The sequence below is a fragment of the Mesocricetus auratus genome, unplaced genomic scaffold, assembly GCF_017639785.1.
Source record: "Mesocricetus auratus isolate SY011 unplaced genomic scaffold, BCM_Maur_2.0 Super-Scaffold_100028, whole genome shotgun sequence".
NCBI classification, from domain to species: domain Eukaryota; kingdom Metazoa; phylum Chordata; class Mammalia; order Rodentia; family Cricetidae; genus Mesocricetus; species Mesocricetus auratus.
Genome location: NW_024429209.1, coordinates 24,643,821 through 24,671,669, shown reverse-complemented (window position 1 = coordinate 24,671,669; position 27,849 = coordinate 24,643,821). Strand labels below are relative to the sequence as shown.

The 27,849-nt window shown below is 52.6% G+C and overlaps 3 protein-coding genes across 5 annotated transcripts; 2 read left to right on the top strand and 1 right to left on the bottom strand.

Annotated features, from left to right (window-relative positions):
- The first annotated feature begins 514 nt into the window (after nt 1-514).
- Nucleotides 515-7,730, top strand: Srms (src-related kinase lacking C-terminal regulatory tyrosine and N-terminal myristylation sites). The gene is made up of 8 exons (XM_013116620.3): nt 515-1,452; nt 3,798-3,919; nt 4,429-4,595; nt 5,256-5,397; nt 5,498-5,656; nt 6,253-6,434; nt 6,519-6,675; nt 6,935-7,730. The coding sequence occupies exons 1-8, from the start codon at nt 1,052-1,054 to the stop codon at nt 7,126-7,128; spliced, it is 1,524 nt and encodes a 507-aa protein (XP_012972074.1). The 5' UTR covers nt 515-1,051; the 3' UTR covers nt 7,129-7,730.
- A 3,073-nt stretch (nt 7,731-10,803) lies between these two features.
- Nucleotides 10,804-19,078, top strand: Ptk6 (protein tyrosine kinase 6). Its single transcript, XM_013116621.3, is given in 9 exon segments — nt 10,804-11,077; nt 13,040-13,161; nt 13,583-13,746; nt 14,135-14,288; nt 14,794-14,930; nt 14,932-14,956; nt 17,383-17,564; nt 18,047-18,200; nt 18,561-19,078. Coding segments are annotated over 9 exon segments (1,356 nt in total). The 5' UTR covers nt 10,804-10,847; the 3' UTR covers nt 18,749-19,078.
- A 5,996-nt stretch (nt 19,079-25,074) lies between these two features.
- Nucleotides 25,075-26,313, bottom strand: Ppdpf (pancreatic progenitor cell differentiation and proliferation factor). 3 transcript variants are annotated; one of them, XM_040732868.1, is made up of 5 exons: nt 26,140-26,313; nt 25,859-26,037; nt 25,685-25,786; nt 25,490-25,586; nt 25,075-25,407 (listed from the first exon to the last, which is right to left on the bottom strand). In XM_040732868.1, the coding sequence occupies exons 2-5, from the start codon at nt 25,911-25,913 to the stop codon at nt 25,284-25,286; spliced, it is 378 nt and encodes a 125-aa protein (XP_040588802.1). In that variant the 5' UTR covers nt 25,914-26,037; nt 26,140-26,313; the 3' UTR covers nt 25,075-25,283. The 3 variants fall into 3 exon arrangements, with proteins under 3 accessions (XP_040588802.1, XP_040588801.1, XP_040588803.1); XM_040732867.1 differs by having other exon boundaries at nt 25,859-25,940; XM_040732869.1 differs by having other exon boundaries at nt 25,709-25,786; nt 25,859-25,940; nt 26,140-26,307.
- Nucleotides 26,314-27,849: the final 1,536 nt, after the last annotated feature.

Below are 27,849 nucleotides of genomic sequence, written 5' to 3'. Positions count from 1 at the left end.
GACTTGGTACAAAACTGGGTGGCTTGCCTCATTACCCAGAAAGAGAATTCAGGGCTCGGTGAGAACTTACCCACTTCCCTTTCCTTGCATGCTGACCATATCCCCAAGCTGGAGTCCTAGATAACCAAGTCTCCTCTCTGCAGTGGTAGGAAACATCTCCTGGTCATGAAATGGCTCAGAAATCATACTCAAGCCACACCTCCTATGTACCTGGCCCCTCACTAGTCCCCCCAGAGGTTACTACCAGCATTTCTCAACACAGGAATCAGGGTGCCAACAGTTCACTGTGTGTTGAGCATTTGCTTCAGAGGCCACCGCTAAGTTGGACAGGCTGCGCATACCTATTGGCATCTGCCCCTGGATCCGGGGGCGGTGGGGGATTACGTTACAGAATTAGCTAAGGTTTAACAAGTCGAATAGTGTTTCACAGAAATCTAGCTACCGATAATGAGCTGCTCCCTCTATAGACCCCACGATCCTAGGGCGGCTGCTGAGTGCCAATGCCAGTCTAGCAGGGTAGAGCAGGTCCCCTTAACCTGTGCTTGGGAGCGGGGAGGTAAAGGGCAGCATGTCCCAGTAGGCCCTCCCCTCCCCTCCCCGCCCCTTCCACAGGCTCCGCCCATCTCCGTCTAGCCTTAGGAGCATACCGCGGCACTAATCTCAAGTCCAGCTGCTTTTAACCCTAGCCGAGATCCTACTCACCAGACTGCATAGCTGTGGAAGGATAGGAGGAGCAGCCTGTGTGGCCCTGGGCTGGAGGTCACCCTCGACCCTACGCATTGATACGCCATCCGGGAAGCTGACACGTGCTGTGTGCCTGATTGAGGAGCCCTCTGTAATGACCTCCGGGGTTAGGGTTAGGGTCTGTGTCACCTGTCACTTCCCATCCTGTGTCAAGTAGGGACGTGGGCAGGAAGCACGGGGTAGCCTGGCTTTCCACCAGCCTTTCTGGTTTCTCCCTCGCACCCTGGCCTCCTCGGTGCATGGCTGTAGTGCTCCACCTTCTCAGCGGCAGCACTGAGGACCCCGAGTACTGACCCAAGTCAGCTCCATGCGCCTGTGTCTACAACCAGGCTCCCTAGGCATGGAGCCCTTCTTCCGGAAGAGGCTCACTTTCTTGTCCTTTTTCTGGGATAAGATCTGGCCAGCGGGTGACTCGGAGGAAGACATCCCCCGGATCCAGGGACTCGATGACAGCCCAGTGCTGGAGCAGCCCACTGCCGTTGAGACTTGCAGCTTTGCTGCCCCACGCGCCCGACTCTTTCGCGCGCTCTACGACTTCACTGCTCGGTGTGCAGAGGAACTGAGTGTCAGTCGTGGGGACAGACTCTACGCCCTCAAGGAGGAGGGTGACTACATCTTTGCACAGAGGCTTTCTGGTCCACCCAGTACGGGACTGGTTCCAGTCACCTACCTTGCCAAGGCCACCCCTGAGACGCCCTCAGACCAACCGTAAGTATCTGGGCTTGGGAGGTAGGGCTTAAAAGCCTGCCATTCCCAGTGGAGTATGTCAGAGTTTTGAGAGTAGGAAATACCTGCTTAACAGTCAGTAAGGGCTTATTGAGGGCCTGCAGGCACTGGGCTGAGCTGACAGGGGTGTCGTGGCAGTACAACAGGAATTGTTGCACTGCTGAGGGGGGACCCAGAAGTGAGCAAGCCCAGGGAGCCAATTGCTGGATAGTCCAGATACTCTGCATAGTCCCTGCAGGACCCTGCTGCCTCCATACAGAGGTTGCTACAGTATGCAGTGAGTGGCTTCTGCTTCCAGGCCGGGAACTGAGGTTTGAGATGCCTTTGCCAGGGGACATAGTGTCGCACTGCTCGGAAGGCTGGGGGCTGTGCCTGAGCCATCCTCAGTGCTTCCAGGCACTGCAAACCAGGCCAGAGTCAATTGTTCATCTTCCCCTCTCATCGACTCATAGTCACCCAACCACCTCAAATAGAGTCTAAGTGCCAGGCAGATATAGCCCTGACTTGTTCTGGTGAGCGGGTATGGTGGAGAGCCTTCTCTTTGCCCCCAAGACTGGGAAGTCCCTGGCAGTGGCTGGTTTTGATGTCCAACTCTTGCATACCAGCAAGGATATACAGCAGGGTCTAGGGCAGGAACCAGTTGAAAGCTCAAGAGCTTGTCTAGGAGACTGTCTCTGGTCTTGCGCTCAGCTGGGTCCCAGTCTGAGTCCTCTGCATACAAACCCCAGGCATTAGCATCGCTCATAATCCATCTCCAGCCTCCCGAGGATCCCTCAGCCGCCACAGCCTCCCAGGAGGTTTTTGTGTGGCAGGTGAAATGGAAACATAGAAACGAATCTAGGCACTTGTCCCATGCCTGCTTGCTGGCCCTCAGCAGTGGGTCGACTAGGCCAGGAAGTTGTTTTGGTTGGGGGGGGTCTCTCACGTGTGGGAGACAGAACTTGCGAACAGGTCCCACAGGCTTCTGGCGTGATAGGCAGGGCTGGGGCTGCTGGTGGGAGAGCTAATGACTGGCTGAACCTGCAGATCAAAGAGCTGACCACACTTACGGTGTCATTAGTCCCAGAACCTGACCCTATAATCCAGAGAGAGAGAGAGAGACCCTTGAGGCATATCCTCCACAGTTCAGGCTGTTGCAGAAGCCCAGCTGAACTCCATACTGACTTGTATCCTGCAATGGCTTCAAGGAAAGGCTGGGGTTATGTTGGAGAAACTCCCACTTCTGGTCCCCCACAGTCTTGTTCCTGTTGTCCTGAGAGGGGACCTCACCCCCAGGGGCTCTTCAGCTGCCAGAAGGTCTCAGTTCCACCTCTAAGTAAGGGCTCTGGCTCTTAGTAGCAGAGAGAGAGGAAACTTCAAGGGTCTAGACTTCTAGCTTCTGAAATGAATCTGTGTGGACTTTCCTGAACCTGTTGCCCAGCCCAGGCTCCATCTGTATCCCTGACAGCCCCTTACACTCATTCAACCGGCCAATACTAGCTCCTGCTTCTCAGGCCCCTGTCCCCTTATTTGCTAATACCTTTCTGTCTCAGCTGTCCTCATCCCTCCTGCTCCAGTCCCCGCCCACACCCTGGCCACACCAGTTCTTCTCCCGTGTATCCCTAGGAGTGGGCCTGGCCTGTCTGCTCTTTTTGTGGGCTAACCTGACTCACACTGAGTGTCCCCTACTTCCTTGCCTCCATCGGGAGGGTCGGAAGGGCTAAGCTCATAGGTCTTTTCTTGCATTGCTGTGGTCCCCAACCCACTGGGTTTCTGGAAGGAAGCTCTTGGAAGTGGAAAAGCTTGGATGAGAAGTTGAGCCAGCTGTGGAACATTGTCTGGACCCTGGGGAACAGAGGTGCTTACAGTGGAGTCGATCTGGGAGTGACTTTGTCTTTCTGAGGTTGTTTCTAAGAATGAAGGGAATGAATGGCCGGGGATGGATTGTATGTGTTTTTAATCCCAGCACTTGGAGGCTGAGGCAGGTGGGTCTCTGAGGCCAGCCTTGTCTACATAGTGAGTTTCAAACCAACCAGGACTACACATTGAGATCCTGTCTTGGGGTTTCGATCTTTGGGGCTGTTAGCTCTCGCTGAGGCCTGGTGGTCACATTCTGATCAGGGAACAAGAGTTATATTAGAATAACAGAACCAGTGGTCCAGGTTAGTGGACAGTCACGCCCACATGAAGGAGATACCAGTCACCCTGATGGTGGTAGGCTGGGACCCCCAGCTTCAGGCACTGGACATATTTTCTCCCTGAGAGATGGCAGGACAGTTGAGGCCTCACACCTTGCCAGGGTCACATGACTGGGCTCGAAAGATGACTATTGTGTCCTGGATTTGCAGTTGGTATTTCAGCGGGATCAGCAGGACTCAGGCCCAGCAGTTGCTCTTGTCTCCTGCCAACGCGCCAGGGGCCTTCCTCATCCGGCCCAGTGAAAGCAGCATCGGGGGATATTCTCTGTCAGGTACCCAGACAACACCTCAAGACTTCAAATCCCGGGTGGGCTGTCTTGCTAAGCTCTACCAGGCCTGACCCCCTTGTCCTTGGAGGGGTTGATCCCTATACTGGTAGCTGCCCATCATGCAAACATGCTAGTCATCAAGCTCTCTTCCCTCCCTCCCTCCCTCCCTCCCTCCCTCCCTCCCTTCCTCCCTCCCTTCCTCCCTCTCTTCTTCCTTCCTTCCTTCCTTCCTTCCTTGTTTCCTCCCTCCTTCCCTTCCGCTCTTCCTCTCCCTCTTTCTCCCAACTTCCTCCACTCACCACCTAGTGGACTTAGTATTTCTTTAACACTCTTTGTCCCCGGGGTCCCCTGGCTGTCCTGTGGCCTATAGCTGCCCATGCCCCCCTCTTGTACAGAGTATTGTCCAACTCAGAGACCCTATGGCAAATCTGAGCAAAACCACTTGAGATGCTGGGGGTATGGGTGCCTGAGGCAGGTGCAGCCAAGGTACTGTTTTCCATCTCTGTTTCCAGTCCGGGCCCAGGCCAAAGTCTGCCACTACCGCATCTGCATGGCACCCAATGGCAGCCTCTATCTGCAGGAGGGCCGACTCTTCCCTAGCCTGGATGCATTGCTGGATTACTACAAGACCAACTGGAAGCTGATCCAGAACCCTCTGTTACAGCCCTGTAGACCCCAGGTGGACGATCTGAGACATTCCTCATATCTGGGGGCCATAGAGAACCCTGACTTAGAGTCCCTTGGCAAGCTTCAGGCCTGTATCTAGCCAGGAATATCCCATGTTCTGATGGAGTTGGTCCCCTTCACCAGTTTTATCTCCTCTGAGGCTGTTGAAAGACCAGGAACCCTGGAGGGCTACAGGATGCACCCAATTCTGTGGGGCAACAGGAGGAGTCCAGGCTAGTGTGGGAAGGTGCCCAGAGCTGCTCCAGGTCCCGAGGGCAGAAGCTGAGAGAGGAGATATTGTTTCCCCCAGTACCTGGTATTACTGGGTCTAGGGCAGCAATCTGGTTCCTCTGGTTCTGTAATGACAGCCTAGCCAGGGGTTGTAATGAGTGTTTGCAGACGGATGTCCGGCTCTGGTAAAGGGGCCGCATAAGTCCCTGAAGCAATTAGCTTCATAGCTCTTGGCTTGGCCCTCCTGGAGGTCAGCTCTGGTCTCCCCTTTGTCTCTGCCTGGGTCTGGAGAAAGGATGTGCTGGGCAGGGAGAGGCCTGAGGCCTGATGCTGGAGCTCTTCCTGAGACTCACAGGAAGGCTAGGTTCAAATAGTAGCTCAGCCCTCCTGCCCACTCTGCTAGGTGAGTCTCAGACAGCACACTGAGTGTCCCTTCCCACAGATGCCCCTGGCTCAGGACGAATGGGAACGGCCACGCTCAGAATTTGTTCTTCGGAGAAAGCTGGGTGAAGGCTTCTTCGGGGAGGTGTGGGAAGGCCTGTGGCTGGGCTCTATACCTGTGGCGGTGAAGGTTATCAAATCAGGTGAGGCCTTGCATCCAGGTTTGGGCAGTACTGCCCTCTGACCCTGGAGCCTGGGGCAGTGGTAGCCATACAGAGTCCTGGAGCAGCGCCCTTTCCACAGCTGACATGAAACTGGCAGACCTCACCAAGGAGATTGAGGCACTGAAGAGCTTGAGGCACGAGCGGCTGATCCGGCTGCACGCCATATGCTCCGTGGGTGAACCTGTGTACATCGTTACTGAACTCATGGGCAAGGGCAACTTGCAGGTCTACCTGGGCAGTAAGTACCCCCCACTTGGGCAGTGAGTACACTCCCTGACATTACCCTGTAGCAGCCACATCTACTAACCCTCATAACATTCATGCCCTGGGTCTAAAAAGAAGAGTCCCTGGTCCTTTGGAAGGGACGCATGTAGCCCAGGTTGCAGACACCTGGTCCTACTGGGCCTCTGATCAGCAAAGGCCAAGGGACTGGGCCCAGCCTAGACTGGCTAAAGAGAGTCAAAGCCTGGTGGTTCTGAAGGCTGGGACTGCAGTACAGGCAGGAGAGGCTCCCTTTGTGTTCCTAACCTCTGATCTGTTGCCTTGGAGTCCAGGTTGGGTACTATTCCCCTTGGGGGCCCAGGCAGGTGCCAAGAAACAGCTCGGCCTGAGGCCTGTGGTGATTGCAGGACTTCCTTTTTTTATTAATCTTTTATTTTTTACTTTATTCATTGCCTACTAGGCCTTAGTAGGTGCTGCTGCTCTCCCTTCCTCAGGGAAGGGGGAACCAAAGCACAGAGGAAGCATGCTTCACAAGTACTTGTCTTGCCAGCCACCATCCTGTGCCCTCGGGAGTACTACCACCCAGACTCTCTCTCTCCTCTCTCTGTGCAGGCCCCGAGGGAAAGGCTCTGAGCCTACCTCATCTACTGGGGTTTGCCTGCCAAGTAGCCGAGGGCATGAGCTACCTGGAAGAACGCCGTGTTGTTCACCGGGACTTGGCGGCCAGGAACGTGCTGGTGGGAGATGACCTCGCCTGCAAGGTGGCTGATTTCGGCCTGGCCAGGCTGCTCAAGGTCAGTGGGGGCTCTAGGCTCCTAACTCCCGCAGAGGGGAAGGCACTACTCTGAATTCCCCACCGTTACCCCCCCCATCCCCAGGATGATGTCTACTCCCCAAGCAGTGGCTCCAAGATCCCTGTCAAGTGGACGGCTCCCGAGGCAGCTAATTACCGCATCTTCTCCCAAAAGTCAGACGTCTGGTCCTTCGGCATCCTGCTGTATGAGGTCTTCACTTACGGCCAGTGTCCCTATGAAGGTGAGCCATCTGAGAGGAAACCGTGATTCACCAGAGAAAGTTTAGCCTGCCTGCGGGAGGTAGTCTGGGGTCCAGACTACCCTAAGGGAGGAGACACACCCTGCCCTGGGAGTCACTGACCCCCAAAGATCAGTGGGCTGGAGTACCAGCACAGACTGGTCATGCAGAGGATAGGGTTGGGGGAATCTCTTTGGTGACCCCCCCAGGCAGAATCAAAGTAACTGCTGTCTGGCCCCTCTTCTTGCTGGCCCCTTACCAGGAATGACCAATCATGAGACACTGCAGCAGATCAGTCGTGGGTACCGGCTGCCACGCCCGGCTGCCTGCCCAGCAGAGGTCTACATGCTTATGGTGGAGTGCTGGAAGGGCAGCCCCGAGGAACGTCCCACCTTCGCCACACTGAGGGAGAAGATGAATGCCATACACAGGCGGCTCCATCCGAGCCTCACGTGACCAAGTCTCCAGCCCCACGTGCAGCAGTTACAGTAAACTGCTTCCTGGAGGGCGTCTCCCATGGAAACACTTGTCACCCACACACATGGGAGATGCCGCACAACTGGGAATGGCGACTAGCCTCAGGGAATCCAACACTGGGTCTCCTTCACCGACATAGGCTGGTACCAGCATGTGCACAGCAGATGGACTGACGGACACGTGCGAACTGGGCCTGGTCAGGTCATGAGCACTTACTTAGAAATGAAAGCTGATGTGCTCCTCTCGGCGTAGTTTGAACCCCTGGTGTCTCCAAAGTGTTGATAAAGGATAGAAGAGGAGATGTGAGGACATGCTGGGCAAAGGAGTACCAGCAGAGGCAGCAATTTCCTCCCTGCCCTCCCCACACCCTGGGCTCCCTCAGCTCCCTCCTAGGATCAAGGATGAGAAGCCTGATTTCTCTCGTCTCACCAGTGCTAGGGCTCCCAAGCATGTCTCCCCAGTACAGGCTGTGTACTCGCAGGGGGCAGCAGCATCCCCTGCCCTCACCCACTGCCCCCACAGGTACTGCCAAACCCTAGGCACACAGAGTCAGCTTCAATAAACATGCTCCAATAGATTCACCCACCAGTTCCCAGAATGAAGTGTTGGAGGCTCTTAAAGGAAGAGTTGAACCACACCCCCCCCCAGAACCAGAGTTACATTACAATGTGGACCCCCGTGACATCAACAGTGGAGACTGCCGGGGCCAAGTGAACAGCCATTTCCAGCTCCCTGGACAAGGGTTGAAGCCAGAAGGCTCTTCAGCTTCAGAAAGGGCAGACTGGTTGGTTGGTAGTCTGCACCCCCAGGCCTTTTCCAGATGCCAAAGTGTGGCGTTTCAAGACTGTTTCTTTGGAAGGGCAGCGATTAGGAGGCAGAGTTTCCTGGTCGGCAGGATTAGGCAGATATAGGTAGGATACCGACAACCAGACAACCTACCATCTGGGGCAAAGCCCTCCCTGGGTCACTTTTGTGTTTGTGTGTGATGCCTTGAGAAGTTGGACCCTGAATCATTCAACACTTTAGGGCACTAGGAGCAGTATATTGGGGGTTGGGGGTGGGGGCTGTGCTCAGGGATCCACAGGCCATTTCACTCTCTTTGTAGCTCTATCTAGAAGGTGTATAAGGCAGAAAGGCCAGCAGTTCCCCTAAAAGGGATGGAATCTGGGGCCAGCTCTGCACTCACAGAGGCCAATTTGTTCATGATCACCAACCACATCTGAGGGTTGGCTAAGAGGGAGGTGGGAACGGGATCCCATGTGAAGTAACCCAGCAGGTAACAAGGAGTTTGGGTCCTTAGCCAGTCATGGGCTTTCTCATGGGGAAGCAGGGCTGGATGAGGGGAACTGAGGGCATGAGTTGCACCATAGACAGAGGCGGCGAGGCTCAGTCACTATGGGACCCACAGGTTCAGAACAGAGTGCTCCTAGGAGCTGTGGAGGCCAGCCCGACAGAGTGTGCTGACACTGGTCTTTGTAGGAGGAAGGGGCAGTGGGATGGAACTGAGGAGGCACCGCCCTGCCTCTGCCTCAGCCTGCAGCTCCTGACCCCTTGATGGGGAGGAATCTGAAGCTGACAGTTGGCTGCTGTGGGCTCCCTGCTTTGCCAGCAGCACACAGAGCAGCGGTGTGAGCCCAAGGGCTTGCATGGCATAAGATGATAGCATTCTGATGTGAAGAGGTTGCCATGACTCAAACTAGGAGGACACTAGAGATAGGATGGCACAGCCCGGGGAGAAAGATGGTGCCGGGCTTGCGGCCAAGCCATGGAAACAGGTTTGGCTGGGTCCTGGCACATTCCTGTGTGTTTAGTCAGCCAAAGATGAACAGGTCTGGCCCTCCTGGGAGAGGCCAGGGACTTTCGAGCTACCTGATACCTTCCACAGAGCTGCCCACAAGTCTCATCTAGGGACATGTGGCTGTCTGGGATAACAGCTTGGATTCAAGGCCCGGGGCTCTGGAGCAGACAGGGAAAGCAACCGCGGCGTTCTTGAGGCTGACCTCTCCCAGTGCCGCCCACCTTTCTTTCCTCTCCCTATAACACCCCTTCCCCACACCTCGTTGGGAACTGAGGTTGGGCCGGGTAGGCGTGGAGCTACTAATAACAGCGTGTTGCTGTTCTTAATCCTCATAGGTGGTAGCAGGTGAGTAGCGCACTTATCTCTTCAGTGAAAGAAAATTCAAGGCCTGGGCGCAGTTCTCACTGGTAGAACATATGTCTATCACATGCGTGTGAGCCGGGATTTGATCCTTAGCATGAAGCAGCAGGCCCACGCCCTTACCCGCCCCCACCCCCCCCCAAACTCAAATAGCAGTCTCATAGTCTCTCGTACATTGTTATTTCCCAGGTCACTCATCCTTACAGACTCGTGTCCGTTTCCCTCCCCACCCGCCCCTCTATGCGGCTGTTTTCCAGATCCCTATGTAGGAGCACCCCATAATGCATCAGCTGAGTGAGAAAGGTGGTTAGGGCCACTCTGGAGAGAGAGGGAATCTGGAGTTTTCAAGGTTTAAGGGCAGAGGGAGCCCCCCCCCCCCGCAGGCAGGAAGACTGGAATAGTTCAAAGTATGGCTGTTAGGAATTGGGTTGATAGCATGGAAGTGAGGGCTAAGGGACTGGAGGGGGGGGCGGGGTTGTCACAGAGCAGAAGGGAAGCCTGGGAAAGAGGGAGGTTGGGTTGCAGAGGCCCTGGTGGTGTGGACACTTCCTAGTCATTACCTTTTGTGGCTGCCCTCTTGTGTCCTTGTCTGGGAAGACAGGACAGTGCCTGCTTCTTGGGCTGAGGTCTAGGGACTACAGACGATGTTGGAAGACACCAGGAAGCCCTCTAAGCCAGCCCATAACCCACACCGACGTTCGTGCCTTCATATCCCTTGGCTCCCGTTGTCTCCCCAGATGTCAGGCTGTGGTCTAGCATGCTGTCCTAAGTGGCTTCCTCAGGATAGAGGGGCATCTGAGTGTCCTCCCTTCAAGGAACTAGAGCTTTGTAGCAGGAGTTCAAAACTCTCAGTTCCACGGGTCTCACCCAGGCCCCTCCCGCCCTTGTCTCCAACACAGGCCCTGCCTGATTCTCTTGATGCCATCCCTAGATCTAGTCCTGTCAGTGTCTGGTGGGTGGACACCTCCCCAGGGAGGTGGTGTCTGTCAGGACTGTCAAGTCCTTCATAACTCCATTCATAGTGTGTGCAGGAGGGAAGCCTCCATTGGCGGGATGCACCAGCCAGTGTAGGAGGGTTTTTTTTTTTTCTCGTAGAAGAGGCAACACTTTGCTCTCTACTCTGTTAACTCTAGCAACCTGCCACCATCCTAGAAATTTCCCTCCACCCACTCCCCTCCCCATCTTTTGGCTCCAAGGCTCACACCCCAGGGGCGGAGGGTTCAGCTGATACTTGTATGCTCACCACCTAGTGGGCTATTCCCTGTAACCGCGACTGGGTCTCGTCAAGGGGTCGTTTAGATGGCAGACTTCCACTGACTCATCGTGGCTTGATCCCGAGGACAAAAGAACGTACAGGGGGCAAAAGGGCCTTTGGGGTGGAGACAGGGTAGTCCATCTCCAATGGGTGCTGGGTGTGGCTGCTCTCCTGTCATAAGGAAGTGGGTGTGACTAGCTAGCTTGCTGGGAAAAGCCCTGCCTACTTCTCCCAGGAGCAAGTGTCCACAAGCAGCTCACAGCTGGCTGTGCCATTGGGCCTGCCATGATGTCTTGGGACAAGACCCACCTGGGCCCTAAATACACGGGCCTCTGGGACTTCAAGGCACGAACAGACGACGAACTGAGCTTTCAGGCGGGAGACCTCCTGCATGTTACCAGGAAGGAGGACCAGTGGTGGTGGGCCACCCTACTAGACGCAGCAGGCAAAGCCCTGGCTGAGGGCTACGTGCCCCACAATTACCTGGCAGAGAAGGAAACTGTGGAGTCTGAGCCGTGAGTGGCCCTGGAGAGCTGGCACATGGGGCGGTGGGGTGGACATTGGGCTGGACTGGGGAAGCCAGAGGGTATAAGATCCTAGTTAGACATTCAGTTGGCCACACTCTGATCCTTGACATTCTGCTACACAAGGTTGCTGATGGGGCCGTACCTCTGTGCGACGCTGGGGAGTGGGGCCTCTCCTTTTGACCCGCCCATGACCGCTTCCCATAAGTACTGTTCTGCTGGGACCCAGGTAGCACAGAAGGGCCTAGTACGGGTTTTTAGGATGCTGTCTGTGAGAGAAAAGATCTGTGTGGGAATTCAAGCGCTGTTGGGGGTGTGAAGTTTACTCACTTTCCAAACAGCCGGAACCAGATATGCAACCTAGTTAAAGGAGAGGTGTGCTAGGGCACACCTATCTGTATCACCTGTAGAGGGTACATGGTGCAAACACAGTGGTGTGGTTTTTTCCTGTCCACTCAAGCACCTTAGCCCACTGCTCCTGGCCACCCACATACCTGAGCCCCTAGAGTCGTTAAGGAACTACATACAGTAGTACCTGGTGTTGGCATGGCCACGCCACCCAAGTACCCAAGCTGTTTAGCTAAGGCTGGGAAGGGTCCAGCAGGAGGGGTTTCTTGTGTTGCTCCTCAGACCACCCCCTCCCCACCAACTCGTCTCACAATGAGCATCTTTTGTGCTCAATGGAAGATTATGAGCACACAAGGAGACGAGAAACAAGAGTAATAAACGATACCTAGGACAGTTCCGGAGACAGGGGCTCATGATGGGGGAACAAGGCAGGCATGGGTGGTGTATATAAAAGACTGGGAAAAGCCAGGTCGTGGCATATGCCTTTAGCACTCAGGAGGTAAAGGCAGATGGATCTCTAAATTCAAGGGCAGCCTGTTCTACATAGTGAGTTCCTGTCGAGAGAGGGAGAGGGAGAGGAGGGAGGGGGAGGAGAGGGAGAGGGAGGAGAGGGAGGAGAGAGAGGGGGAGAGAGAAGAGATCATGTGACCAACATAGTAAGAGCAAAGGCCCTGAGGTCCGGAGAATCTAACACAGGTGAAGTCAGCGGAAGAGCACAGTTGAGGAGTCAAAGGGGTCAGAGGGGTGAGTAGGCGACATTCTTCAGCTTTGAAGGACCCGAGGAGGTGGGCTTCAGGGGCTTGAGCTGAACGCTAGGTTCCTATGTGGAACCCATGTTCCAACTGCTTTTGAGGGTGTTGAAGACTCTGTGGGCAGAGAGCGCCTATGGAATTCCAAGGACTTCTACCTGTAGAGTTCAGTTCAGGCATGCCCCATCCCTGGTGTTGGAAACCAGCGTGTGCAAATGCTTTCTAATGGGAGAATAGACATGTGCCACTGTGTCTGTGCAAGCACGTAAGGGTGTGCGTGCTCGGGTAAGAATGCTTGTGCTTGTGCAAGTATGCAAATGTGAGCGCATGGATGGGAATTCATGTCTGTGCACATAGTGCACATGTGCAAATGGCCATGTGATTAGGTAAACACGTGTATGAAAAGTATAAGCCAGGAAGCAGCGCTGGGGAGCCGTTGCTGAGATCTCTTTCCCACCTCCTTCTGGGCCGAAGCTGGGTCTGCAGCTCTGGGCCCACAAACTGTTATGAGACATCCACATGATGGAATTGCAGGCCTTTGGGGACAGACTGATCCGCGGGTGGTCACCTTCCAGAGCAGGTTGGTAGGCAGTGTTTGCCCGTCCATCCCACTGCTGGGCCATTAGGACAGGTTCTGGTGTCCGGAACCAGCCATTTAGGTCTTTCAGGGCCCATGGATGGGCCAAGAGGTTGAGAGCAACAGGAGAAGCCGCTTAGTTGGGGTTGGGAGTGGGAGGTAGGAGCCAAGGGGTAGCTAGGACTCCAGACAGGCAGGGCAAAGGTGAGATTGTTGAGAAACCAGGTGGCCGTGGGAGTGTGAGGATCGATAGGCTGAGGCTGACTTTCTCCCCCGCAGGTGGTTCTTTGGCTGCATCTCCCGCTTAGAGGCCAAGCACAGGCTGCAGGCTGAGGACAACTCAAAGGGTGCCTTCCTGGTCAGAGTCAGCCGGAAGCCAGGAGCAGACTATGTTCTCTCCGGTAACTGCTCCTCAGACCTCCCTTCACCTGTGCTATCTCCGAGGCTTTCCTGACCGCATGATCTGCCTTTCTTCTGATCCTCCTCTTCCACTGGGAGCCCTGACACCTCCCTGGGGTCCAGCTACCCACGTTCAGCCTTTGAGGCAGGAAGCCAGGCACACCAGGTTGGGTTGGTTCCCCTTGCGCTTTCCGGCGTGTCCTATGTGTGCCGTGGAAGCCAAGGCTCTGCAGTTGTTCCACTGTGCACACGTCCTAGTAACCAAGGCGTGCAGGAGGCAGAACAGCCATGGCTTGTGACAGGAGGGCCAGGTAGCCATGTGCGAGCGGTGTCCCAGGGTGGGAGGAGGGGCAGGCGAAGTGGGGGGGGGCACGCAAGGTAGGATGCCTGCTTATGCCTCCTTCCTCCGGCCACCCACCCCAGTGCGGGATTCTCAGGCCGTGCGACATTACAGAATCTGGAGGGACGACGTGGGCTGGCTGCACCTGAGTGAGGCGGTGTCCTTCCCCAGCCTATCTGAGCTCGTGGACTACCACAAGACCCAGAGCCTGTCCCATGGCCTGCAACTGACCATGCCCTGCTGCAAGGTAGGCCCCTGGCTCCCCTGTGACATAGATGCTCAGGGTCAGACAGGTGGAGTGCAGTGTAGGGGTGGGAGGGGCTCAGAAGAGGGTATTCCTCTTGGCTGTCACTCTTACTATGATGACTCACTAGAACTCAGTTGCGCTCCTGCTAAATCCTGACCCGTGGTAGGCGGGTGACAAGGGTCACTGGCCAATTGCCTGAGGGGGCTTATTGACCTTGGTGGATAAAGACAGCTGCATTTTTTTTTAATGCAGGACGCTCAGATACTACTATGCTGGGGGTAGCTCTAAATTTAAAGATAAATAGGGCTCCTCGTGTGGGATTCAGAGCAAACTCTTCCTGGAGACAAGCTGAGTGACCCAACCACCATCACCCTTTCTGTCTCTCCAGCACAAAACTGAGCCCTTGCCCCACTGGGATGACTGGGAGAGGCCAAGGGAGGAGTTCACGCTCTGTAAGAAGCTGGGGGCTGGCTACTTTGGGGAGGTCTTCGAAGGGCTCTGGAAAGGCCAGGTCCGTGTGGCTGTGAAGGTGATCTCTAGAGGTGAGCCGGCCCAGGCCCAACTCAGCTTGGTCACATGTTTCTTCCCCACTAGTCCTATCAGTGGGCACTTATAGTCTCACGCCACTGGAGGTATCCCAACACACTTACTGGGTACCTACAGCATCGCGGTGGGAATAATTTCTTTCGGTTGTACCCATTTTTATCGAAAGGTCACTGGAAATTTGAGTTTTCACCTAGAATCCCAGCCTCACCCTCAGGTTTACACCTGATACCTCAAGGATTCAGGTCAGCCAAGACCTTGAAAACATCCAGCTGGGAAATTTTGACTTTGGCAGTTGTGACCAGGTGGGGGCATAGGAGGGCAGATTGACACATCAGGCTTGGGGCACCGAGGCCTTGGTGGTGGTGGCTTTAGTGCTGTAGCTTGGGGGCTAGCCTTTGTCTTTCTAGGCTGACCGTATTTCCTGAGCTGCTGCAGGAGGCCTGGACCTCCTACTCGGGGCACAGCTCAAAGACTATATTCACCGAGCCTGGTGTCTCTCAGACAACCTTCTGCACCAGCACACCTTCCAGTCTGAGATCCAGGCCATGAAGAAACTGCGGCACAAGCATATCCTGGCACTGTATGCCGTGGCATCTGCAGGGGACCCTGTCTACATCATCACGGAGCTCATGCCCAAGGGGGAGCCTGCTGCAGCTACTTCGGGGTAAGTGGCAAGCTCCACACTCCTTTCCCCTGAGGCGAAAGTGTTAGAGGCAGCAGGAGACACCCATGAAAGAGACGGCAGTAGGACACGATACAAACCTGGTGGCATCTTCGCACAGTACCTTGCTAGCTTGCCGGAGCCCATTCCCTATGGTGGGACGCCACCCTCAGCCTTAATGCATGGGAGAAGGGCTTGGACCCGCCCCAACCAGACTTTGTTGACTCCTCATGAGAACCCTTACCCATGAGGAGGAGTGGACTGGGGGTGGGCTGGGAGGGGGGAGGGGGTGGGAGGAGGGGTGGGAGGGAGAACTGTGGTTGGAATGTAAAATGAAATTTAAAAGAACAAATAAGCCAACAGACATACAGATCCTACCCATCCCTTCCTGACCCCCCACAAAATAGCCAGGAGTCCCCAGATGAACTTGTTGTTTTCTTGTTTAAGAAGTTACTTATTTTTTTTTTTCTTTTAAGACGTGGTTGGTGGTGTGGGGGCTGGAGAGATGGCTCAACGGTTAAGGGCACTTACTGTTCTTGCTAAGGACCAGGGTTCAGTTCCCAGCACCCACACGGTGGCTTACAACCATCCATAATTCTAGTTGAAGGGGAACTGACACCCTCTTTTGGACCTCTGTAGGCATCAGGCATACATGTACATACACATACACGCAGGAAAACATACTCAGACACATAAACCATATTTAAAAACTAAAGATAGAAGCTGGGCATAGTGACACGTGCCTTTACTCCCAGAACTCGGAGCCAGAGGCAGGATGATCTCTGAATTTGAGGCCAGCCTGGTCTACAGAGCAAGTTCCAGGACAGTCAGGGCTACACAGAGAAACCCTGTCTCTAACCCCTGCCGCCCCTAAAAAAACAATGGAGAACAAACAGGGAAAGACATAAACATGTATACAAGTGCACATACCCGCAGTAACAAGTACATTTTTCACCACACATACTACCTCCCCTTATACACACAAACTAAAAAAAAATGGCCAGGGAGATGGTTCCGTGGGTAAAGTGCTTGCTAGGCAAGCATGAGGACCTGTGTTAGAATCACCAGAACTAATGTAAAACTAAGCACAGAAGCCCACATCTGTCATCCCAAGGCTCCTCCAGTGAGATGGGAGGAAATGGGAGAACCCTTGCTTTATCTGGCTCTGCCGTAAACAACAAAAAGCCCTCCCTGGACATGTCAAAGGTGAAGACTAACACCCAAGGTTGTCCTCTGACCTCATACTCATGTACAAATACACATTATACATATACAACACATCTACCAAATGCCGATCATAAAATTTGAAAAGCTGTAGATGAGTACAGAAAAGCGCACCCAACCACAATTTCTACACACACAGTTAACTTTCCTATAGGCTCTATGCAGCCTGCTAGTGACCTGCATCAGCCCACCAGCTTCTCTCTCTTCCTGAGACCTGCTGTCCAGCCATACCTATATGTCCATGTTCCCAAACACATGTAAAACACTGACATACACAAATACAGACATTCACACGTGGCATAGACATACCCTCACACATATAGACACAACTCATCTCACCTACAAGGAGACACCACTGTTTTCTTCAACACAAAACCAGAAACATCTCCACCAGCTGAGGTGCTGTGCAAAGATGCCACCAACTTCATACAGTGAAAGGGAATGTTGGCAGTGTGGGACAGTCATGCCTGGGGGTATATGCAATAACATATCCACAGCATTTGGAAGAGTAAAGTTGTGTAGTCTTCGGCAGGAAGTGGTCTTCAGAGATCAAATGCATGCCCCTTGTAGGTGCAGCTGTTAGTATTCAGGCGTCTGTACTGGCCTGTCCTTGGGGTTCTGACAGGATATGCCCTCAGCTGCAGACACTAAGAGCAACACCTGTGCATATTCACTATGTTCCCTTCTAAAAGGGCCCTGCCAACCTCCCATTCCTCTCTCTCTTTCTCTCCCTCTCTCTGTCTATCTCCCCCTTTTCTCTCTCTCCCTCCATTTCTTTCTCCTGCTGCTCTCATCCCCAGAGACTGGTCTCCCCCCCTTCCTCCTTTTATGATCCCTTTTGCTAATAAAAAACCCTCTGCTTGAACCCTGTCTTGTGGTACCTTTCTCTCCTGCACTGCTTTTCTTAAATTACAACAGTAGCACTTGTTGGGTATGCAACATCTAGAGAGTTCAGTGGCTACACTGTATCAAGAATATCTTGCAGCAACATCTTTGCCCTTAGATTGCTTTATAATTCCCAGAAGGTGTGCGGGACAAAGAGCATGTATGTGTGCTCTTTGTCTCTAGGTACTGCAGAAGGTCTGGCTGGGACTGTCCCCTTTCCAAATAAGCCAGACCAGCTGCCCTTTGCTGGAGCCTTCACAGCCCCAGCAAATGAGATCTGAGCTCTGGCCAACTGACTCTGGCCTCTGGTCACCCTGCAGACTCTGATGAGAAAGCCCTGCCTATTTCGGAGCTGGTGGACTTTGCATCCCAGGTTGCCGAGGGCATGTGCTACCTGGAATCTCAGAATTACATCCACCGTGACCTGGCTGCTAGGAATGTCCTCGTTGCCGAGAACAATATCTGCAAAGTGGGGGATTTTGGGCTGGCCAGGCTTGTCAAGGTAGGACTCTGGAAGAAACCTGAAGCAGGATATGGGGTTTTATTTCCCAAGCCTTGAGCTGAACCTAGCCATGGGCAAGATGAGTTCTTGATAGGGTGGTGTTAATAGGCAAGGCTTCATTCATAGAGCCACGGCTTTGTTTACGCCACATTGGCCCAGCTCTGGGTACCCTGGACATAGCTATGCACACTGAACTTTTCCTGTCCCCACGCATTACAGGTCTCCCCTTGTTGTGCCCACCCTGCCAGAATCCCAGTGAACTGACACTTTTGATACACAGGGCCTACCCATGATTCTAGCAGCACCGTGGCAGCTACCTCTGGTATCAGTGGGGTGGTGTCAATAGGCCAGAGGATAAGGTAGTGTGTTTACACCTGCCCACACTAGGACATGGCATCCATGCCTGTCTGTGTTACACAGGAAGGGTGCAAGCGGCAGCTCCCTCTAGTGTCAGAGCCCCACCTTAAGTCATCTTATTACAGGATGACATCTACCTTTCCCACGACCACAACATCCCCTACAAATGGACAGCACCGGAGGCACTCTCCCGAGGGCATTACTCCATCAAATCTGACGTCTGGTCTTTTGGGGTTCTCCTCCATGAAATTTTCAGCAGGGGGCAGATGCCCTACCCAGGTATTGTCCCAAGAATGTCTCCAACTGTTGTCAGGCAATGCGGTGGCGTGGTGGGGGGGCAGGCCTTGGATGGCTGAGATGACAGGAGGGGCACCTTCCATAACCTCCACCAGCCACCCAGCCCCGTTCCATTCTTTGAGCATCCAGGAGCATGCTGCTGAGATCACCTCCAGGAGGCACCGTCCTCAGGGAAGGCAACAGCCACAGTGTGCTGGAAAATGTCCAGAGCATGTGGTGGTCATTCTTGTTGGAGACAGCATCCAAGGAGGGAGCCAAAGGCAGCTGGGTGTGTAGCGTCCAGGGATTGGAGGGTAGACACCAGCCTCTTATCTCTCATTTCTCTCCTCCCATGGGCCACAGGCATGTCCAATCATGAGGCCTTCCTGAGGGTGGATGCCGGCTACCGCATGTCATGCCCCCTGGAATGCCCACCCAACATGTACAAGCTGATGCTCAGCTGTTGGAGCCAGGACCCCAAGCAGAGACCTTGCTTCAAAGAACTGTGTGAGAAACTCTTAGGCATCACTAGGTATGAGAACTTGGTCTGAGCACCTTGGATGTGGCCAGGACCCACCGAAAAGGGGCTTCACGATTACCCTGGACCTCCACTGAAGGTGTGCAACATCCTTCCCCTTACTGGGATAGGAAACATATCAGACATACCTCAGATACTTCATGTTGTCAAGGAACGAGTGTAGAAGGAGCCATGTTCCCTTTCCATCTGTCCTCTTCCAGGAGGCAGTCCCCAGTTCCAGGCAGCCATCCTGGCTTCTTCCTCCCATCTCCTGTGAAGACTTCATGTGACAGAGAAGCCAAGAGTCTAAGCAACAGGCATGTGGAGTTCTTGCCAGAACATCATTTTTCAGAGCTTACCTGTCCTTGGTCACTCCTCTGCTCAATTGTCCACACACACCCCACCCCTTGGCACCTTGATTCTACAGGATCTTATGCCACAGGACAAGTTTCAGAGCTTCATGTCCTTTCCCTTCAGATATAGCTGTTTCTGTCCTGAGCTCCCGAGGCAGAACACTCTCAGAAAAACTACTGCCTTCATGCTCTGCCTCATTCACCATTCACCCTTTCCTGTTTGGACCCGAGTCTTTCCAGATGGTTCTGGTCCAAGCCTGCTTTCCCCGTGTGTCTCCAGTGTCCCTGAACCCAGGCTTGACCCCTTAAACCCAGCCAGACTATCTGATCTCTATGTCAGCTCCTTATATACTCGGACATTAGGGCCCCAGTTCTGAGGGGGTGAGCCTGCCTTACTAGAAGTGGGCATAACCCTTTGATTACGTATCTACCAGCTGTTTTCAGACTGACCTCTCAAGATGGATGAGCATGTCCCAACCTCCCTTGAGGAAATGTCATCTCTGTGTTCAAGAGGTGACACTGTCTGTCTGTACTGCTTCTTGTAAAGTCAAGCTGTCTTTTTAAAAATACAGTTCTCAGGGATGTAATTGTCCTTAGATAGGGAGAACACAGAGAAACATTTGGACACAGGGCCAATGAAAACTCTTAGAACTAAGTCTTTTGCATAGACATTAGTCAAAAATTTTCTCTAGCCGGGCGGTGGTGGCGCATGCCTTTAATCCCAGCACTCAGGAAACAGAGGCAGGTAGATCTCTGTGAGTTCGAGACCAAGCCTGGTCTACTGAGCGAGTTCCAAGACAGGCTCCAAAACAATACAGAGAAACCCTGTCTCGAAAAACCAAAAAAAAAATTTCTCTAAGTAACTGAACCTTTCGTTTTTGCCAAGAACAGAATTTGGGTTAGGCTTCGTGGCACATGCCTTTAATCCCAGCACTTGGGAGGCAGAGCAGGTGGATCTCTGTGAGTTCGAGGCCAAACCTGGTCTACACAATTAGTTACTGAACAGCCAGAGCTACATAGAGAGATCCTGCCCCAAAACAAAACAATACAAAACCCAAAAGACCCCATAAAAACAACAACAACAAAAAATCAAAATAAATATTTCTTACATTTCTGTTCAGGTTTGTCTAAAGATGAGTGCTCATTAAATATCCCTAAAACCTCTCAGAAATATAGAAACAAGGTTAAATGTTAAGATTATGATATAGAATAATCTCTAAGAGTGTTGGTAGGGGGCTGCAGAGATGACTCAGTGGTTAAGAGTACAGCACCAGCTACTCTTCCAGAGGGACCATGTTCAATTCCCAGCACCCACATGGCAGCTCACAACAGCCTGGCACCTTTGCACAGACATACATGCAGGCAAAAATGTCTATGCACATAAAAATAAATAGATTAAAAAATAAACCTAAAAAAAGAGTGTCGGCAAAATTGAAAATGTGTGTGTTTTCAGAATACAATACAGCTAGACCAGTGGTTCTCAACCTTCCTAATGCTGCGACCCTTTAATACAGTAATTCATATTGTGAACCCCAACCACAGAATTATTTTCATTGCTACTTCACAATCATAACTTTGTTTCTCTTATGAATCATAATGTAGATATTTTTGGAGACAGAGGTTTGACAAGGGGGTCATGATCCACAGGTTGAGAATCACTGAATTAGGTTTGTCATTCTCTTCAGGGTTGGGGGGGTTGTCTTTGCTTCTGTGGTGTTGGTGACATTTGCTTGATTTGTCAACAAGAACAACTTTGCGGTGACACCTTGTGAAACCTTCATGACCATAGCTGATGAGTGACTGGAAATTAAGTCTGGCAAAAGTTGAAATAAACTTTTCAACAATAAAAGTCATCTTAAAACCTTAAGTTTGTTCAGGTTTGAGAAATGTAGTTATTAATTCAGCACTGCAGTAATTCCTCAGGAAACATAAACTTAGGCTGATCTGCTTGTGGCCTCCTGACTTTACACAGAGTGTAGGAGTTAGATGTGTTTGGGTCTGTAGTAAGTATGAGAGCCTGTGCAATTTGAAGGACATGCAGCTACAGTGCCTGCAAGGGTTTTTTCTTCAGTGGCATGCTGGCAGCCATAGTTCATGGGTGCTTATTTTTGCACTAGAACTGGGGGACCTAAGAGTTAAGAATGATAATATACGTAATTAGAAACACTAGAAATAACATTAAAAACCACCTGTGTGCAAAGCAGACAAGGAAAACTGCGTTTTGTGGTAAGGCTGTCATTCAGAGAGGAAGATAATCACCGAGTGTTCCAGATGACGAAAGAGAAAAACAGGGAGAAAAAGCTGATGGATTCCCCCTCCCCATATTTTTGGAGATAGGGTTCCCAGTGTAAGCCCTGGCTGTCACGGAGCTCACTCTATAGACCAGGCTGGCTTAGATCCACCTGCCTCCATGTGCTACCACATCCAGCTTGTTGGTGCTTCTTAGATACTCACAAGGCTTGGTGCAATGGAATCTTATCTCATGTTGTCATAGCTAAGGACTAAAAGGATTTTTTGAGGGCTTTTGTTTGTTTGTTTGTTTGTTTTTTGAGACAGGGTTTCTATGTGTAGCTTTGGAGCCTGTCCTGGCACTCACTCTGTAGACCAGGATGGCCTCCAACTCACATAGGTCCACTTGCCTCTGCCTCCCAAGTATTGGGATCAAAGGTGTGCCCCACCACTGCCCAGCTATTTAGTTATTTTAAATTAGCTTAGGGGCTGGGGCTGTAGGCTCAATTGGTAGAGCGCTTGCCTAATAAGCGTAAAGTCTTGGGTTCCACCCACAGCGCTGAATAACCAGGCATGGTGATAGACACCTGAAATCCTAGTATCTGGGAGGTGGAAACAGGAGGGTCATCCTCTCCAACATGGCAAGTTTAAGACCAACTTGGGGTTACACAAGACCATGTCTTAAACATCCCCCACTCTTAATGAATAATTTAGTAGTAATATAGATATAAAACTAGCTTAGCATTACGAAAGATGTCTATTTGCAAGTTCCAAAATCTTGCAATCTTAAATGAGTTTAACTCAGGTAACCAGCCTAGGTAGGGTTTGTGTTCAATCTCAAGTTTCCTTCATGTTGTGTGTGACTCAGTCTTTGGTTACTGAAGGACAAGTTTTGCTCAACCACGTAACCTAGATTTCCATTAAACATCTTATTAATTCACTTGAATAGATAACTAAGGTCATACCTAATCCAGTGCTTGACAATTCTGAAACCAACTCTAGGTTCAATTATCCTAACCTTAAGCCAACTTTTAAGTTTCCAGAGGGGGCCTTGTAGCCTCAGGGTCTCTCTTTTATAAAAAGGGAGCAATTAAAGTAGGCTTATTTGATGTTATGGGAATCTTTGTCAAGTACGAAAACATGAAGCCTTCTTTAGGTTGTATTTGTTACAGGTGTTACTCGTATGAGCTGTAGAAAATTCTTGAAAATCTGGTGATGGGGAAGTCCTGTGTATATGTCAATAAAGCATTGTTGGCCAATAGGGAAGCAAGATAGGTCGGACTAGGAGTTCAGGAGGATTCTGGGTAGGAGAAACACAGGGAGTCACGATATAGCCCGCCAGAGAAGTAAGATGTCTGGAACTTTTCTCCGGTAAGAGAAATACTTAGATTAACAATTATGGGATAAATACTTAAGCCAGAGCTAGCCAGTAAGAGACAAGCAAGGCCAACAGCTTCATAATTAATACAGCGTCTTGTGTGTTACTTGGGAACTACAATGTGGCAGAGCCCAGGTGACTGGTGGGGAAAAACCAAAGCTGCTGGCAAGGAAAAGGCTTCTCTCTACAATCTGGTATATCCAGGTATAATTAAGTATACTTAACATGTGTCACAGAAAATTAACAGCTCCTTAGCCATGCCTTCCTTTCACAAATGTTTACTTTGACTCTCGGAGATGAGAGGTTATCTATCAACTCAGTCTCAGGCTACTTCTTCCAGGATGTTTACATTACACAAGTGTCCATATCGTCTTAGCATCGCTGTCTTAGCGCTTCTGCACTTTATTACGAAACTGGTGGGCTCACTGCCATCCCCAGGTAAGTCAGAACAAGAACTCCCTGTCTGAGTGACCTGGTATTTCACATTTTTAAAGACAACTTTAAATTTTGCTGGTTCTGAAGTTTTTTTGTTGTTGTTGTTGTTGTTATTGTTTGTTTTTAAAGGAAGTCTTTCCCCTCTCTCCACCTTACTTTGTGAAAGATGAAATACGTGTCTTTCTCCTTCCTGACTTTTCTAGACTCTGTAACGTGTTACTGGATACTCTGCATTTGCATGTGAAGGTCGGAGGACAATTTCAGACGCTGTTTCTCAGGTGTCATTTTTAAAAGAAAGGATCTCTCACCAATTAGACTAGGGTAGATGGCTAGTTCATCCCAAGAATCTGTACTCCCAGTTCTGAGATAACAAGGTTTACCATATCTAATGTGAAGCTCAGGTACTCACACCTGCAGAGTAGCCTTTATTGACTGAGCTATTTCCTCAGCTCCAGGCAGACTCAACTTTGGTAACCAAGGGTGACTTCATGGTGACAAGGACTTGTGGGAAGAACTGGCCTGGCTCCTTGAATATATAACTGCCTCACTATGACAAAGTGTGACTTTAGAAATCCACAGGAACTTTTTTTTTTTTTTTTGGTTTAACGAGACAAGGTTTCTCTGTATTGTTTCGGAGGCTGTCGGTCCAGCCTGGCCTCGAACTCACAGAGATCCGCCTGCCTCTGCCTCCTGAGTGCTGGGATTAAAGGCGTGCACCACCACCGCCCGGCCACAGGAACTTTTTTGAAGAGAGAGCTACCCAAACCCACAGGTGCTGCTAGCAAAAGCCTTGTGGTCTAGCCTGGATGTGGCTGCCTGGCTTGAACACACTTTCAAAGTCTAACCTGAGGTTCTGAGAACAAAGTCCTGGTGTCACAAACACAGGGGCCTGTCTGCACTGTTTCCCTGCACGGGGTAAACCAACAGACCACTTGTAAACAGATCTGCCCTACTCTGTCTGAAATCCTAGGGGGCTACTTCAGAAGCTACCATGTGCCCAGCACCGGGCCCATCATCTCTTACGATGTTTCACCACCCAAGATCTGGAGTGGAACCCAAATTCTTCCCTTTACTATCTGAGGATCACTCTCTATACTGTGATTTCCAACTGCTTCCTAACCCTTCCGCAGCCACTAAAACAGCCACTTCCCAGCCATGCCGGTTGCAGCTGTGCAACCTGACAGGCCTTCAGAGAAACCACAACTCACAAGTGAGAAACTCTTGTGACTGTGGAACAATGCTACATGCTGCCCAGAGCGGTGGGCTGTCCCCAGCTTCCAATAAGGAGATGCAATCAGTGGGCACTGTCTGGACACTGCAGCCTCAGGAGAACACATTTCCTGTTCTGAGCCCAAAGGTGGGAACAACCTCCTCCTCCTACAACTTGTTCAGGAGTAAGGGCAGCACCCCACAAGCCACCTGGACACCCCAAGGGCAGGCAGGAGGGAGGCACAGGCCTCAGTTCCCTAGGGAGAGTGCCTTGTTTACGGCAGAAGGGTGAGGCAGCAGGAAGGCCTGCGGTGCCATACCTCAGATTCCTTCCCTTGCTGGCTTGAGCCACCCTCCATGGTTCCTACAACCCTCTTACTCTGAGGCTAAGGCTACTTGTGGCTAGAATCCTCTCTCAGTCTGTGCCAGCATCTCCAACCTTGGGGAGTCATCCAGGCAGCAAGGTCACCCACCAGGTTCCTTTGTAGGCACAGGGTCCCTCCAGCTGAGAGCTACCAAACTCAGCCAGAGGCCCAGCATCCTCTGTATTGTCTACCTAGTGGCTAACTGCTACTCTAAGCTCTCTAGAAACAGAGGTACCCCAGCTTATTGGGCCAGGCACACTTGAGAGGACATCTCACCAGATCTGGGGATATCACTGGGAAAGGTCTCAAAGGAGCTATCAGGAAGCCCTGGTAACAGTGCAGTCCCAGCAAAAAAGGGGATTCAGTAAGGTCTCAAACACACCACGGGGAGGAGGGCTGCTGGGAGTTTATTCTCTGCTTGGTGCAAGGCACGGTTATGGGGTCAGGAAAGCTCAGTGCTGTGAACCAAGAGGGGGGGCTCTCTCCAGCTCCTGCTGGTGTCTGTTGCTTGCTGCAGCCTTCCTAATTTACAGGGTGGGGCGGATGGGTGGGGCTCTGGCCTAGCCTCGCTGAAGACGAGTTTGCTGTGGTTCTGCCAGGTCAGGACGGGGCCCTCGTGTTGGCCTGGTCAGGATGGATGACTGGCTGCTGCTGCTGCTTCATGGTTTCAGGATCCAGGCCGCGGGTGATGGGGCTTCTGGAGGCCTGGGGGGATTCTGCCGAGCTGCAGGGAGAGGACAAGTCAGTGGGTCAGAAGCTGGTTTTAACCGGGACCATTCCCACAACCTTATGGAAGACGGACTCACTGCTCAGGAGACTCCAACACTGTGGTCATGAATGGGAGAGTGGGCTTCCCGAAAAAGAAGCTGGTCCACCAGTGGCCAGGGTCGGCCTTGGGGAGACCTGGGAGGTGCAAAGGAGAGTCAGGATGTTGTCATCCCAGTGGCATCCCTGTCCCTCTCCACGTTCCTCCCACCTCAGGATGTGAACTTTGCCCTTACGCTGCTTGCTGGTTCTGCACTCACCCGGGGATTGGGGCACGGCGTCCCCGGGGTACTCTGCACTTCCGCAGGAGCTGTTGCTGGACGAGGAGCCCAGGCGTCCTGGGGAGGGGAGGCTGGTCAGCCACAGGGCGCTGGCCCAGCTCTGGGCGGGGTCGGCGAGGGGCTACTTACGCCGATAGTAGTCATGGGTAGCCACGAGCGAGCCGCTAGAAGGGATGGCTGCCATACTTCAGGACCCGCGAGCTGTGGAGACCTGAGCAAAACGCGGGCCTGGTCACCGCACAGAGAAGTGGGTTCCGAGTCCCTCGGCCCTGACAGGCTTCCGGGTGGTTCCAACCAGCCAGGACCGGCTGCGCGGTGAGACAAAGGCGCTTTGTATGCACCCGGCCCCTAGAAGGCGCGCGCCTCCCCTAGCCGGCTGCCACCACCTTCGCCACTACCGCCGCCCTCACCTCGGCGGCGACCCCTCCTCGCAGACCTCGGCGCGCGATCACAGGTGGTAATGCGTGGGGCACTAGGCCTGGGAACCCATTTGCAGGGCTAACCCACGGGAGCCCTCAACGCTACGACCCGTGCGCTCTGCGCACGCGCGCACCTACTCTCCAGCCTGCACAGGCCACAACAGACGCATCACGGTGAGGCGGTGCAAGCGGCAAGGACCCGCCTCCACCACGGAGGCCACATCCTAGAGATCTTTGAGCCTTCCCTCTGAGCCCTGGCACGATAAGGACCCGCCCTTCCCTATTCGACTCCTCCCGGAGCCGAGCGAGGATCCGCCTCACTTTCCTGCAACGCTGGGCTCTGCAGGTTCTACCTTGGCCCAAACCGCCTTGATCAAACATCAGTGGTCCACCTCTAGGCAAAGTCCAACTCTGCTGCTTTTTCCGTCCTTGTTCGGACTGGGAGCACCTTGCCCCAGATAGAAGTGGTTAAAGTATCTCCCGCAGGACCTGTGCCCTCAGTCTGTGCGGTCTCCTCGGGTGTGGCCTCACGTAGCCTGTCTATTCCCCTTTACTTGCTGCTGTCCTCTGCCTGCGCGGGTCCTCGCAGGCTTTGTTTTCCAAGTGCCGCACTCCGATTCTTGGCAGAGTGGGTCTGTGTAACTCACATAACTAAAGAAGGGGCAGCTGCACCCCACCCCCCACCCTGCAAGCTTCTGCGTCGCAATCCCCGTTTTCTGTCGCACTGGATAGTGCCTGGAGCCCCCAAGCGTCCCTTCAGGGACTAGCCCGCTCTTGGGAAGCTGAGGAGCCACCCGTGCCCCTTCCAAGTCGTGGTTCTCACTCACTGTTCTGTTGCTTAGAAAGGAGTGATGGGAGATAAGATACAGACGAAGGCTTGCGGGGCAGGGAGAACTGCGAACAGACGCAATCTCTAGTTGCTAGCATCAGGCAGAGGCCTTCACTATTGCACGATTGGTCGGAGTCCTGTGTTTGGGGGAATCAAGTGCTTGGAGGTCTAGGGCTGCATACTCTGGCCTCCCTTCCCTTCCCAGGCAGTCAGTTTTCTGCCGCATCCCCATGGGGATTGGGAGGACCGTAAGCCCCCTATGCGCAGGATGCTTCTCCTATAACCAGAGATGCTAAACTTGCCTTCATGGGGGGGGGGGGTCAGGAAGAACCTGGACTAGTAGGACCCAAGGAGTGCTCTCATGTCCCCAAGGACTCAAGGAGGCTTTGGCTGAGATCCTTTGCTTGGATTTGTTGAGACCCACTCTGTGCAATCATTGAGCTAGGCATGGGAAACCCGACAAGAAGTGATCCAGTAGGGGTGCTGGTTTAGAGGCAATAGGGATATAGGTAAGGTTTGAGTTGAGATATAATGAAAGAGTGCTGGGGGCAGTTGACATTACAGCGGCAGGAGTGGGTAAGACCACTGGTAAGGCAGATTGGCCAGTCCAGATGACATCAGGAGGGTGAGACCTCTGCCCAAACCAGGCTTGCTTCATGGCTTCAGGCTCCGTGACTTACCCTGGACTGCCCTGATCAAGTATATGGGCATCTCCAATGGTTATTAGCTGTTTCTTCTAGTGAAACATTCCCTCTGGAAAGGAAATAAGGAATCGTTCAAGAAAACAGCAGAGTTGCTGGAGGTTGGAGCGGTGGTGGTAGTGGTGGCGCACGCCTTTAATGCCATCATCACTCAGGCAGAGGCAGGCGGAT

What these genes read in the sequence shown, in the direction of transcription:
- Ppdpf (XM_040732868.1), bottom strand. Translation starts at nt 25,913, where the DNA reads ATGGCAGCCATCCCTTCTAGCGGCTCGCTCGTGGCTACCCATGACTAC. An exon ending in GTGCAGAACCAGCAAGCAGC is followed by an intron (nt 25,587 to 25,684) that starts GTAAGGGCAAAG and finishes TGCACCTCCCAG; the next exon opens with GTCTCCCCAAGGCCGACCCT. An exon ending in GTGTTGGAGTCTCCTGAGCA is followed by an intron (nt 25,408 to 25,489) that starts GTGAGTCCGTCT and finishes CTCTCCCTGCAG; the next exon opens with CTCGGCAGAATCCCCCCAGG.
- Srms (XM_013116620.3), top strand. Translation starts at nt 1,052, where the DNA reads ATGCGCCTGTGTCTACAACCAGGCTCCCTAGGCATGGAGCCCTTCTTC. An exon ending in CGGGGGATATTCTCTGTCAG is followed by an intron (nt 3,920 to 4,428) that starts GTACCCAGACAA and finishes CTCTGTTTCCAG; the next exon opens with TCCGGGCCCAGGCCAAAGTC. An exon ending in GCCTGGCCAGGCTGCTCAAG is followed by an intron (nt 6,435 to 6,518) that starts GTCAGTGGGGGC and finishes CCCCATCCCCAG; the next exon opens with GATGATGTCTACTCCCCAAG.